Below are 14623 nucleotides of genomic sequence, written 5' to 3'. Positions count from 1 at the left end.
TGTGCTAACTCAACCATTAGGATCAGATGAATACAACCAAAGATTTTGTTTTTAAAGTGTTCATCCAGAATCAGAAACCATTTTAAAGCAAAGCCTTGAAAGCTAGCCATGATCATGTCAAAAACTCTCTGATTTTTCTCTTATATTACAAACTGTTACCACAGATCAAAAGCCTTGATGACTCTATGGCCTGAGCTAAAGTGTGCTCTTAGGGGGTGTATTTAAAAAATGTTTTTTCAACCTGGTGTGGCTCTCTAATTTCATCAAAGACTCTGTCTCTGTTTATATCTGCCCCAGCATAAAATAGAGTATTCTGGTATAAAATATTTTTTCAAATGGATTAAGGAGATCCACAGAAAGATCTGCAAAGGCTAGTGAACAGTTCCTCTGTACCTGAAAGCTCATTCACATGAAGATAGAACGCAGATGTAAAATGAAATCAGCATTTCCAAATAACTTTGGTATGCTCCTATTTTGTAAAACATTTTTTCTTCTTTAGCTTAATCAAGTGAATTTCAAGCTGGATTAAGCTAGATAGAATAAAGACCTGCTTAAAATGCAGAAAAGTTGTTCAAATAAGGACTGCATCTTTAATTATTCTGTATTGTATTACACAGTAACTTCTCTGTGTAGACAATGCCTAAGAGGTTAAACAAATCAACTGAGTTTATGTTTAAAAAAACTTCTGTGCCTTCCTGATTTTGAAGGTAGAGGGTCTAAACAGAGTTCTAGCTCCTCTTCGCTCCTCCTCAAGTAATTAAAAACTTGTAAGTTACCTTCCTTATGGTTTCATTTTAATAAAATAAATAAACAAATAATCAAAGGCTGTTTCTAGTCAAATAGCATCATGAAATTAGGATTGTTCTTTTCTCCATCATGTCCTGGAGCCACGTGACTCAGTAAGAATCTCCATTTTCTAGTTTTCATGGATGCAGAGAATATCTTGAATGGAAAACAAGTTCAGAAGAAGCAATTCTTGTCCCTGTTTTTCAACAGGAAAACTCAGAATACAAATATTTTCAATAGTTTTACTTCAAACTGTGACTCTTAAAAATATACAAACAAGAAGCCAAATGAATAGAACCTTGCATTTTTTTCATTTCCTGATTTCTAAGTGAAGTTATTACTTTTAATGATTTGGATTGTGATCTTTAAACACCTGTCTGGAACTGGAAACAGTGCTGAAAAGAGAAACTGGATTCTCTGCCACCTGGTACCAAATGATAATCACAGGTATTTCTTTAACCTGTGAAGAAATTCATACCTGACTATAGTATAAAACTTGACCATGGTTCAAGTGGAGAATCTAGGTCTGGTAGCATTTAATCCCTGTTTCATATGATGTCCACATGAGCGGAAAGGCAGTGTAGAATGAGGACCAGAGCATGTACCTCAGTGTCCTTTGGGGGGGGGGGGGGAAGTTGTGCATTGCTTATTTAAATGAATACAGTGAATTGACTACAGATGTATATGCCATCCCAAAGGCATTTTCCCTAACATGTTTTGTCCAGCTCTTACCTGTTTCTCTTGGGCTTGATCCAAAACCAATAAAAGTCCATTGGAGGTTTTCAATTCAATTCAAAGGGCTTTGAATCAGGCCATTTACTCAGTTTGCAACAAAAATTTCCAGAGCACAATAGAGACCACGGGAACCTCAGGGTAGGCCTGAATCAAGTCAATGCACTTTGCAATGGAGAAAAAGGGGTGGATTTGCTTTCTCTTAAAAAAAATCTACGAGACTCTTTCTTTGTCTGAGACCGGGGCCCAGTTTTCCCTTTCGACACCTCCCTTTTTCTAAGCGTTGAAATGCAAGTCCAACATTTGGCTTCCTGTGCAGTTCAAAGCCTGCCAAGAACCTAAGTCCCTTGGAGGACTTGACAACATATAATCCCAACCTATAGGATTAGTGCCCCCGTGCATCTCTCTCGCCTTCCCCCCCGCCGCTGACAGCACTCATCCTGTGGCAGGTCTGACCCGTTTCCATGGCAACCGGAGTGCCGGGCTCGGGCTGCCTCTGGTCTTGCCACCTGTTATTACTTCATCTCTCAAGTGTAAGGAATTGTAGTACATCCCCTTAATTTTCTGTTCAAAATGCATCTGTGGAGGACAGGCAGGCTCAAACAAGAAATTACTACTACAACAACAACAAAAAAGACATAAATGAGGAGAGAAGGGAAAAGAAAAACAGCAATTTGACTGTGGCTTTCCCTGAATTACAGCTTCTAGTGGAGCAGGAGACGGATGCCCAGCTGGAGATGCACCCATGTCTACCTCATTCATCCCTGGGTTTTACTGAGCAATGGTGGGAGCCAGAAAGATGGGCTGCAGAGGTTGCTCTGCGCTCAATGCTCAGGGTAAGACCCTGCTCTGGAGCGGCACAATAAAAGAAAAAAAAGAAGTATAATCCCTGGTGTGGTGAAGAACAGGCCAAGTAAAGCTCAGGTACATTTGAAGCTCTTGCCCTCTCATGTGTACACAGCCAGGCATAGATGTGCACAGTCATTTCTGTGCTGTCCTCACCAATGAATTACATGCAGGGTTTTTTTCACTGCAGTTCTCCAGGGAAAAATGTAAATCAAACTGAATTAGAGGAAAAGGCCAGTTTCACTGGGTATGTTTACACTATCATTAACACCAGAGATAAGCATGTTGGTTAAACCCAAAACTGGAAGTATTGGGGCACTTGATATAGACACCTTCCAGCAGGCTGTAAATGTGGCTTGGGTTGGTAGTGGTACAACCGTGTTGATGTTGCACAGTACTCAACCTAATAAGCTCTGCTTCGAGTGTGTGTGAATTTGGGTGTAGCGCTGGGAAACCACTGCTATTCTGTTCCCAGAGCCGAGCTAATCAGACTGCACAGCTCCACAGGCCTCTGCTAGCGCAGGATCTTGATGCTGCACTCCACTGCAGAGCTTGAGTATGGCCTTTACTGTGAGCCAGAGAAGCAGGCGATGCTGCTGGGGGAGGTGGTGCAAACCATACACTGTAACTATTGCCAGTTCTCCCTCGTAACAGGATTCATCTCCTCTTTGAGTTAATTGGTGCTGTGGCGATAGAAGCAGCGATTGCCTTTGCACAGTTTTTAGCAACTCTGACAGGCCGTCTTTCCTGCATCCCTGCTCGTGAAGAGTTACAGCCAATGAATGCTCCAAAAAATGAGTGCTACGAGAGGCAGGTACTTCCCCAGGAGGCAGAGGAAGCCTCTCAATGTGGGGGAAGAAAGAACATTTGATCATATGTTTTACAGGAATTGATGTGGCCCTTGTGCTGAATAACTAATGAATAACCTGGGAGGTGGGAAACAGAAGGTACAGTGAGGAAAATTCAGCATCAACTAATCAGATTTTGTAGATTTGGGGAGTCAGCACTCCCGCACCACAAGGCAACGCTTTATACAAATGTCAGTATGCTGATCTCGCAGTCTTCTGCATGAACACCTACAACAGGGGCCAAAATCTCAGTGCTCACGGTAAATCCTTGGGAATGGACCATGCTGTAACTGTCCAGTACCTCGTGAGAATAAACAGTAGGAGATGAAAAATGGGAAAGCAGACAAAAAAGCCTGATGTATTAAATTATAAATCTCCTGATTTTGAGGGGTACCTCTCCTGAAATTTGGCCCCTGGCCATTGAAATGCATCATTCCCATCAGCTCAGGGAACTCGTGATTATGCTGCCCAGTATACAGCCCAGTCCAGACAGCATCCCTCAGTATTCATGTAAGATTGGTCAGTGTCTTCAAATGGGTCCCTGCAATATGTTGTAGATTTTGGATGTGGAAATTGCTCACTGGAGGAATGTGAGAAGGCGTAGCACCTAATTTCAAATTCAGTCAAACCTTTTGGAGTTTACTTGGTTCAAATTCTCCATTGGGGAGAAAAAAGCGGGCAGATAGCAAGACAGGAAAACAATTATAAATGCATAAATGATATCATTCACATCTCAAGAGCTGACATGCTACTGAAGCAACACACGTTTTTCAAAAACTAATTACTTAGTCAAAGTGGAAATACTTTCCCACAAACTACTCATAGGTGCTTCTTCTCAAGGAGAGTTGCACATTGACAACATTCAGGTCCTGGTCAGGCAGTACCACAAAAAAAAGCAACCCTCCAAAAAACAACTCAAAGCCCCCATGTGTCCCTGTACATAGAGGGAAAAGTTTGGGGTTCTTCACTGTTTCCAAACTCTAAACAACTGATCTATTTTTTTTCCTCAGCCTTCCAACAAACAAGCACAAAAGTTTGAGTTATTTACAACTGAAAACAGGGTTTGAGTGGAAACCATTATACAATTTCGATCTCTGCAATCCCTATTGTTTCTTTTAGTAGTCTAACTTTTTTTTATGTAAATTAGCTCTGGAAAAGAAAAAAAAAACAAATAGAGTAAACTAATGAGACATCAAATCAGGGTAAGGTACATATTTTCACTGAAAAGGCACCTGCTGCAGGGTTTCTTGTCACAAGACGAGCATTGGTGCATCCTTGCATTCAGATGTAGCTCCTATCATGTCCCCAGTGAGGATCAGCACTGAGGCAGGGAAAAAGCAGGCCTGATGTAGCTTTTCAAAATGATGCTGCTTGTGGAGAGGAACAAACAGCTCATCTCCAACTGAGGGGCTGACTCTCGTCATTTATTCATGGCCAGCCCCCTGCCTGGATCAAAATAAAAATGTCTCAAAGACAACTGTGTGGGGGAGCTGGAGGACAGCTTGGAGGCACACTGAGGTTAGTACATTAATTTTTTATCTCTGGAGACTGGGTATCCAATTATGCTTAGAGTACACAAACAACTTTGGCTGGTCTCTCCAGTAGAGATTTATCCACATCATAAAATCTGGCATGCAACCAGGCACAACTGGCTGATGCCATGAAATAATACAAACAGTGGTTTTACAGGTCAAATGTGCAAGCTAGCAGAGTGACAGGAGTGACAGGAGTGCAGTGAACTGCATCCTCATTAACTAAGTGTATGGCACATGTGGACCAACTTGTACAAAACAGCTAGGCCAGCAACAGCCAGCATAACATGCTTTGTTGCAGGATTGTCATGGGCCAAAGTGCTTGTGGGCATGAGACCTGTTCAGTTGCTGTTTACCCCACAGCTGCCTTTAACCAGTGCTTTACAAAGCAAACTGCCACGGAAAACTCTTCACCTATGTGAAAGATTAGCTCCTTTTTAAAGCAGAGGACGTTTTTTTCTCCATACAGACAGACAATCCTACTCTCCTTGGAATTAAGTAAGCACATTTATACTAGTCCATTCATTCACACATACATTTCAATAGATAGAAGTCTAATGTAATTCCTATATGAGAAGTGTCTCAAAAATTGTAAGCACCAGCTGCTCCCAGAGCTGGCCTGTACCCATAGATTGAGATGGAATAGAACAGCAGGTGTTTTGTGGCAGTCTTGGATGCACCCTCGGCTCACAAATCTCACACTATCAGTGCCAACATGTGGAGGAAAAGGCAGCATAAAAAAAGGCTGAGAATGGTGTGGGACCATTTCTTTTCACTGGTGGATTTGGGAAGGAGGAAACTCACTTTTTTAATGGTTTTCTATAACTTCCTTTTCACAATTTCATATGCACACATGTAAAAAATCAGAGAGTAGGTCAAAAATAAATGTGTGTGTAGGCAGAGGCAAGACTGGGTCCTGAGGAAGGGCTATTTTGCTGTACCAAAGGGCTAGGTAAGACATACAAACAAAGCAACTAAAGCTCTAACAGAGCACAGACTAAGATGGCACAGGAAAGGCAAAGGACAGAGAAGACTGTTGAACTGTCTTCCATATGGGAAAGAGTAAACTATAGGTGAGGAAGAAGGACAGAAGGAGAGACAGATGTAAATAAACAAAACCTTCTACAACACTCAGGGACAGCAAGATGTGCCAAGGAAGTGGGATTTTGTGGCTGGGTCAGTCCACGTTCTTTGATACACACCTATGCAGCGGCTCTTAGTTTCAGATAAGTTCTTCCTATATAAGTCTCTTTTCCAGTCCATGGATAATTTACTGAACTATCCAAATTGGTCTGTGTGCGAGAAAAAGAGTAAGGATAAAAGTGGTGGGGCAGGAGGGAGAAAAAGAAGAGACCATCAGCTCTTGAGTTGGCACCAGCCAGGGGATCAATAGCTGAATCTTGTAGAAGCCCTGCTCCAGAAAGCTTCCTCCTGCATCAGCAAGGCCGCTGTTGCTGCAAGTACTGCTAGGAGCAGTGATGGCAGAGGAGATGCAGGCACAAAGGAAGGAAGTTCATACTGCAGCAGCCTGCCTGAACTTTGTTGACCCAGTGCTCACCTCCCACAGCATGACAAATTCCAAATGGCTCATTTGGATTTGCCTTGCCTTTTCTAAATCAGGCTGCTCATATCTCTGACACACTGCTAAGCAAATAACCAGACCCTGCTATATACCATATCTCTGGTCCTCCTGTTCAGCAGGTTGTGGATTAGCTGTTTGGATTAACATCCCCATTCCTCCCTCCCTTTTTCCCTCCCTCCCAAGCCCATGCAGAGAGGATTTTTGAAGCCCAAGCCCTGCAACACTGCAGACCTGTCAAATCTAATTCATAACACATGCCTAGCAGTTCTTAGGGGAAAGGAAGGATCTGATGCCCTGGCTCCCCACCATACCCCTGTACAAAGGGACCATTTAATGACTGCACATTAGCAATGTGGACAATTAGCATTCACACAGAAGATGAATGGCAGCATAAATTAAATATTACCAAGTGAAAGAGCAAAGATGCAAGATCTGAGCTAAAGGCTGTAAACAAACAAACAGGCAAAAAGGAACAAACAGCCACTGCAACAGCTAAGCCATTCGGAAGAGCTACCTTCCAGCATCTGGGACCCTCCCCAGAGGGGATCTTCACATTCGCATAGCTGCTGCCCGTACCTCACTGGCTCCTGGCTAGTTGTTAAGCAGATTCTTTCTGCTCAAGAATCTGGATCCCATAGTGATCTGGCAGATCACAGGGACTCTGGGGGAACACAAGCCCAAGTAGCTCCCACTCTGTGCTTTCCCGTAGTGCAGAACGCACCTCTCTTTGCAGGGGCCAAGGCTTGATGCTTAAAAGCAAAAACCTAACCTTTCCTCAGCTTTTCTAGCTCCTCTTCTTGCTAACTTCTATCAGTCTCTAAGCATAGAAACATAAGGGCTGAGACTGTCCTCAGCCTCTGTGACAAGCTGAAGGGTATGGGACACTACCCTTCTTTGTTTGGCCATCTGTGCAAGGCCATTATCAATATTAATTCAATACAGACTTGCAATATGCCTCTCAGATACACAAGTATTACTAACTACTGCATGCACAGAAAAAAAAATCCAGAGATAATATAAATTCTAAGTAAACAAAAGGTACTGGTTGAATACTGACATTCTCCCACCTGCCCAAGCAGTCGTTCTTACTGCACTGACAGCTCAAGTTTATCAACAGCTGGAGAAGTCAAAATTACTTCTGCTGTGAAACTACTAAACACGTGAATAACTAAAAGGTAGAGCATAAAAGTGACAGAAACACAAGGACTGCCAAATGGAATCAGACAAAATGGCCCTTCAAGCTCAGACAGTGGCTAGTAGCAGATGCTTTGGAGGAAGGAAAGCCCCTCCCTCTCTCCCTGGGGACAATTATCAATTATCCTGCTTAGAAAGAAAATGTTTTCCTACCTCCATACTTCTTCCCATTCTTAATGTAGTATAAAGTGTTTGCCTGTGTATTTTTTCCCGTAAGCATTTTATTCCTTTGTACACATTGTTCATTACTTTGAAATAAAATGACATATTCCACAGGGTGATCTGAAAGGACTTTTTGTACATGAACAAAGGTATCTACACAAATCCCAAGGTGAAAGCAATTATCACACAGTATTGCACACTGGAAAACTGAGAAACAGGCACTGAGAGTCTTGCCAAGACTTACAAAAAATCAGTAATAAAACACAGTCTCCTTGACTCCCAGTTCTGTGCCTGAAAAGAAGAGGAGGGACAGTCAAACTGAGCCCTTTGGGCCACAAAATTTTCTTCCAGCCTTGCACTGGTGTGGGGAATCCAGGTTTGTAACTTTTCTCCTCTCTTCCAGTGTTCCAGTACTCCTCCTTCCAGATCGGTGCTAATGCTTTTCAATCCATAGATTTTCCCAAACTATAATTAAAAAGTAGCTTTTGGTACAAGTGAGGATACTCCTTTTGCAGAGGAGATGCAGGGATAAGGGGGACAGGTGTTGTGAATTTCATACCTAAAAACTGAGACATGAATAAAGGTCTCTTATTCAAAGACAAAAACAAAGAGAAGCTCCTGAAGCAGAATGTGTTTTTCCTTGACATCCCTGCTAACAACCACTGGGAGGCTGCTTGATGATGAGCAGGTTGGACATCTCTTCTTTTCCCCTCTCTCCTTGCCACCTCCTCCCCACAGGAGCAGTAATGGAAAAGTGACTTGCTGCAGAGATAATGCTGGGTTTGAAACGAATTCCTGACTTGCTGAGCCAGCGCCAGCGTGAGCTGCAGCTGATTAGCTCCAAGCGTCCAGATTCCAGGAGCTCACAAAGGAGCCGGGCAATCATGCCAACCTCCACCTGGCAGACGCAGGTGGAGGCAACATCCCTGAAAAGGATCTCAAAGGCAAAAGGGAAAAAACTACTCACGTTTGTGGTTTTCATTTCTGTGGACAGGGGAGGAGCGGGTCTCCTGCTCTCGGGCTTCATCCCCCTCTTCGCTGGCAAGGTGAGTGTGAGCGTAATGGTAGCTCAGTCCAGGCCTGTTCTTGTAACGCTTGCCACAGACTGGGAGGAGAGGAAATAGGAGGGAGGGGAAGAGAGAGTGGAAACATCAGTACAATCTGCAACAACGACAACATCCTTTAAAACAACACCCCTTCCCCCTCAACAGCAATACCACGCACCCGACAATCTTATTTGAAACTCTACCGACGGATGCTAGTAAAAAGTGACAGAATGGCAGCCTGCAGCCTGATGTCCCCAAACAAGCTCTCTTCCCACCATGCTGCCACCACTCCTTCCAACAGGCCTTGACAAGTGCATATTCAGTCTCCAATAGTCCTGATCCTCTCTGCTAGGATTACTAACAAGATTGCCCATAAAATCAAATGAAATGCCAGTTGGGATGTTGGGGCTGCACAATGCACAGCAATGGGAACTGAACTGAGAAGAAAGGACATTATTTTCTTGATTATTGGTCTCTGAGAAAAGGAAAAAGTATTATTTAAAAAAAACTCAAAAAAAGGTTTTCTTTAAAAGGGTAATTAAATAGGTTTATTCACAGACCCAGGCAAGACAAAGAGCTTCTTGCTAGAAGAACATTTAGCAGTGATACTTCTATTCTCTTCCCAGGTAAACTTCACATTCAGCATCCCAATAAATAACACCATGTGTGACAGAGAATCCTCCTTCTGAACTTCTGTTTATTTTAGGATTAAGCCAAGAGACATTAAGAATAGGATTGAACAATTCTGGCTCACGAAAGGTCTGTATTTTCACAGGAAGCTCATCAGTAGGTCAAACTTTATCATAAGATTCACTACATATAAATTCAGCTTCTATAAGATTATAATTTATGTTATTGTCTCTAAAAATGATTGTCTCTAAAAGTTATCTCTTCATCTTCAAAGCAGTCTCTGAATGTCCATTTTCTTTTAGATATCTCTTTCTTCTGCCCAATATCACTATTGCCATTTTAAAAGATTGGGAAAGAAAGATAGAGAAGCTTAGTGTCCTCCCTGCAAATTGTTACTCCCGGACACACTTTCAGTCACTGTATTAGCTGCATGAGCCTCAAGGATCTCACACAGGAATAAATGTCTTGCCCAGTACTCAGTCCCACATAGCTTGCTCGGGAAGGCAAAGGAAGTGGTGTCAGAAGAAAGAATGGGACCCAGCAACCACTAGCTCTCTATTGTGTTTTTAGACCCCTTGAAAAAATCTCCAAGGGGCAGTCACTACCCAGCCTTAAAACTTCACTTAGTTGTGATACCTGAAATGTATGCTGCAGTGCATATACATATTTACTTCCCATTCCCCTGACACCTGAGTCTGGGAATGTCATTAAGCTCTATGGACAAAAAATCAAAAAAAAAGGACCCACTCCAATTATTCATATACATCTAAGAAAAGCTTTTATTATTAATCTTTTCTACTACTACTCACAAAAAGCCAATTGATGGTCCACATTCTGGAACAGAGGATAGGAAATTGTAAATCAAAGCCTAGGGTAACAATACGGTTTATTCTCCATTTCTTCCAACTGGTTTGTAAACTCCCTCAAAGAAAATACGTTGCCTTATTAGAAATGTGTAAAACAACCTCATGATATGAATAAGGTAAGTGATCTGGAATATAAGATACTTTTATCCCGGTTTTCTTCATGGGGATCAGAAGACACGAGTATGATACTTACCTTGCCTACATGAAAATAAGAGAAATATATCAAATACAGAATAAAAGTTGAAAAGTAATGTTTTGCAAACAAACACACCTGAGCATATGCACTTATACCCCAGTGAAAACTTTTATTCTGCTAGCCAGAAAGCACTCTTCAAGCATAAACTGGAAAGCAAGAAGAAAACTCAGCCTTCATTACATAGCAGAAGTGGCTCTCTGCTGAGAGTGCCATCAAGGCAGCCAAGTGTGATGACTGTCTACTATTTAAGACACCAGAAAGTTTTGGGCTTTAATAGCAGACGACTGGAAATAATTTTAAACTGAAGAGAAGTCAAGTTTCAGTACCTTGAAGAGGAACCCCATGAACACGGGTTAAAGTCTCATAATTTCAGTGATAATCATTCTCATGGAGATCAAAGGATTAGCAGACCCATACAAAACTCATTAGATCAATAGTGTTGGAGAAAAAAATAAAATATTAACTGAAAAGTTTCCACAAGTTTGGCTAGCATAGGAGGACTGATACAGTGTCTCTATGTCACTAGGTTCAGTTCAGCCCAGATTGACAACAACCAAAAATCACTACAGCTGTGACCACAGTAATAACCGTAAGTGCAATTATTTGACGGTATTACAGAAAGACAGTAGTCTCTCCACAATTAAAGTGGAGTCTCATTTTGTTCCTTAAGATTCAAAATAAAGGTCTCCTTCCTCTGAAAATTTTGCAGGCATCTATCTTTCTTAGACTGCCTCAGAGATAACCAGAAATCAGTCATCTTTGAAAAGGTCTTCTCTTTTTTCTTTTTTTTTTCCTTTTTTGGCCATTTCATCTAAGAATAGTTCAAATATAGTGAGAGGAGTTGATCAGAGATACTAAACAGCATCAACAGAGAGCAGAAAAGGCTCTCTTAGTCTCAAAGACTAAGTTTTAGGGTTTTTTAAATATGTCCTTTTTGACTTGTGCCAGTAGATTTACAAAAATGTATCCTGGTTGCTGGGAATGTTTTTCATTTATTTAAAAAAAAAGAAAAAGCAAAGCTATCCCCAGACACATTCATTGAACAGGCTATATTAGTGGTGTTTAACCTCAGTAACAGAAGTTCAGGTGGTGATGGGAAAATGAAATCTAAGCACAAATCATCAAACTTTAGGAAACTGGAGCAAAGTCCTGTTTTGGTGTGGATTGAAGCACTTCTTCTTTCATTGTTAGGATTTCACAGGCACTATAGGATAGTAATTTGAAGCATTTCCTCCAAATGTTAAACTTCTGGCACAATAAACAGTAGGTTTATTAAAGGGTTTTATCAATAAAAAGATGATGATCATATAATTATTGTAAAATAACAGATTTTTTTTAATGTTTTTCCAGTGTTTTATCACTGGGTTTTTAAAAGTTTTGAAATTCCCTTGATTTAAAAATTATTTCAGCAGGAGGGAGGGAGAAAAGTTGGGAAGGATTAAAATGCTCAGGTACATATGCACATCCATTCTTTGAAATGTCTGCCCTTGTTTCAAACATAAATGTAACTACATTGCCAGATATTTTGAACAACTAGACTGTTCTTAGATGCATGCCCTCTAAAAAACATCAGTTTGGTCTCCCTTCATCTGGTACCAGCCAGGTACTCTTCTACTGCATTTTGGAGAGGGAAACAACTACTACTCATATTCTCCTTTGTGGTTCTACAAAGCAAAGAACAAGCAGGGAAACAGGTTGATAGAAAGTCAAGAAACAAGGTATTCACAGTTCTGCATGACAGCCTCTACTTTTGAACATCAAAAAAAATGTAACTAAAAAGTAATTGTCAATCCAGGGAAAACTAGAAAATGCTCACTGTTTAAATGATTTCAAAAGGATAACTCCTTCTAATTATGCAACTGTTAGAGAATTTCTTAGAACAGATAGATTTACATTCCTAGCAGATTATTTGAGTATCATATTAAGTCTCCTACTCTATTCCCCTTATTCATGTGTGTTTGAAGATAAAAGTTAAAAATACATGCTTCTGCTATGAATTACTGACTTCTGCTTAAATTATTTTCAAAGCATGATCTGATAATCAGTGCTGTACTGACATGGGAGGAGACACTTGGAGCTTAGCAGCTAAGCAATTCTATCTTCCTCTTATACAGCTTGATTCTGCATTATTGCTGACTTAGGTGCCAAGTCAGACAGATGAACTCTAAAACCCAGTCCCAGTTACCTATTTAAGTTTTTTTTTAATTTCAAAACAAAAATATTCCTAAAAAATCTACCTGACTCTATTACCTTCAGCACTACCTGAAATCATATCCACAATTCTAGCTCTGTAGTTGTTACATTTTAAAAGCATAGCGTGTTTGAATATAGGTCTCATCCAGCTTTCTCCGTCAATGCACAAAAGGAAACCTGCAATCCCTGCAGTAAGTCCCAAGGCTGTGACCTTTCCTCCACTCCCTACAGGATCCTGCAGAGATTTTAGCTGCAGAGTTTATGGTGGCATAGGAAATCAGGTGGGTTTGCAGACCTTACCTCCTCCAGCAAAACATACAAGATCAACAGGAAAAAACTAGCAAGTGTTGATATAAGCTGAGGCAGCAGTAATTCTGCAGCTGGGCCCTTCCTGCTGGCAAAACTCTTTCAAATGGCCAGAGGGCCTTCAAGGGTGGCAGCAGGCTGAGCCACTCCTGGCTAAAAATGAAGTCAGAGGACTTTTTAGCCAGAGTCAAGGCAAAAGAGTTTCATTTACACATTGCAATGGATCCTTTGTAGGGTTTGTAGATGAAAGATCTGCTGCTTATAGCAGCTTTTTTCTTGGAGTCTAGATTTTCTTGGAGTCTAGACTTTTCCCCCTCTCAAATTCTGGTTCTCATATCTGGTCCTAAGCAATGCCATGAGATGAAACCACTGAGATTTCCTATTCCCCATGCAAGATAGACTTTTGTAGGGACAGAAAGGTATCATAATTTTAATTGGGCAAAAGAACCATTGGCTTCAGAGAGAGTTTGCTAGAATAAAAACTAAGTCAGAACTTCAGGGTTTCTCCAACAGATTGGAATCTTCCCAAATTCACCCTAATCTCTTATTTTCCAAAGAGAGCACATTTTCTTAATCTACCATATCACTGTGGTAAGAAGTAGTTTCTATAAAAGGGTGCTCATTAATAAACACTTAGCTCTTATATAACTCTTCCTGCTGCAAGACTGGCTTTTCAAACATTAATTAATCTTCCCCCACATTCCTAAGTGGAAAATGTTACCCTCATTTCACTGCTGAAGAAAGAGAACCACAGAGGGGCTAAGTGACTTGCCCACACAGTAATTCTTTGTCATTACCAGGATTAGAATTCATGAGTTCTCAATATCCAAACCGGTGCTCACACCACATCTTTCTCATTCTGTAAGCTGACAAAAGCGTAAGGAGAACTGGTTCACCCAGTTTGAAATGTATGCTGGTGATTATGTTCTAACACTATGCAGCTTGCACATAAGTGAGAGTATGCCTTCCATAAACTTTGCTGGGTGGCTTTGCCTTTCTTTCAGTAGCTTTGCCTTTTTGTACCTTTAATTTTCCTTGCTGAATAGGCTCATCATCCTTGCATGTGGTAGATTTCATCCTGATTCTCAACACTGGGAAGTTGACCTGATCTTTAATTAGGTAGCCGAGCCCAATGAAAACAGCAGGAGTTTATAGGATGTGACCCACTCCAATTCCTCCTGCATTTAAAGGGTATATTTTGCTCTAACCTGATGTGAATGCCATCTTAGGAACAGGCTGGGTAAGTAAGCAGTAATAAAGCAGTGCAGATCAGACACCACAAATGGGGAGGAGGGGAAGATTCTATCAGGCCACCGGACACTCTCCTGTGATGAACCTTAAATTCCTTCCAATTTGAAGATTGAAACGAAGAAGTTATGCAACCATGTTATGGGGAAAAAAACTAATTTGCAGACAGTTTAATCACATGCACAGGGTGCTTCATAAAAGAAAGTTCTGTTCTAAGTCCTGGCCTGTAACCACCTGCAACTCTTTGGATAAGCAAATTTCCCTCTCTCTGTTTACGTTTCTCTATGAGTAAAATTAATATAAAATACTTCCCCTGCTTTAAAAGGAGGCCTGAAATCTATGACTTAAAAAACTTCCTCATCAAATATTTAATGGCTGTGCTGCTGTCATTTTGAAATTGTTACACATTTGGTCTTTGGCAGGCTGTGAGCTATGTTCCAGCCAGCTCTCCACATA

General features: G+C 41.1%; 1 protein-coding gene across 1 annotated transcript in view; it reads right to left on the bottom strand.

The window, feature by feature from the left end:
• Nucleotides 1-14623, bottom strand: part of DPF3 (double PHD fingers 3) — a 172867-nt gene that overhangs the window by 35885 nt on the left and 122359 nt on the right. The window contains exon 10 of the mRNA XM_067295673.1: nucleotides 8650-8787. Within this exon, the coding sequence (XP_067151774.1) occupies nucleotides 8650-8787 (138 nt within the window). The remainder of the gene's footprint in view (nucleotides 1-8649; nucleotides 8788-14623) is intronic.

Source organism: Apteryx mantelli, chromosome 4, assembly GCF_036417845.1.
Source record: "Apteryx mantelli isolate bAptMan1 chromosome 4, bAptMan1.hap1, whole genome shotgun sequence".
Lineage (NCBI taxonomy): Eukaryota > Metazoa > Chordata > Aves > Apterygiformes > Apterygidae > Apteryx > Apteryx mantelli.
This window is presented reverse-complemented; position numbering and strand designations above follow the sequence as displayed.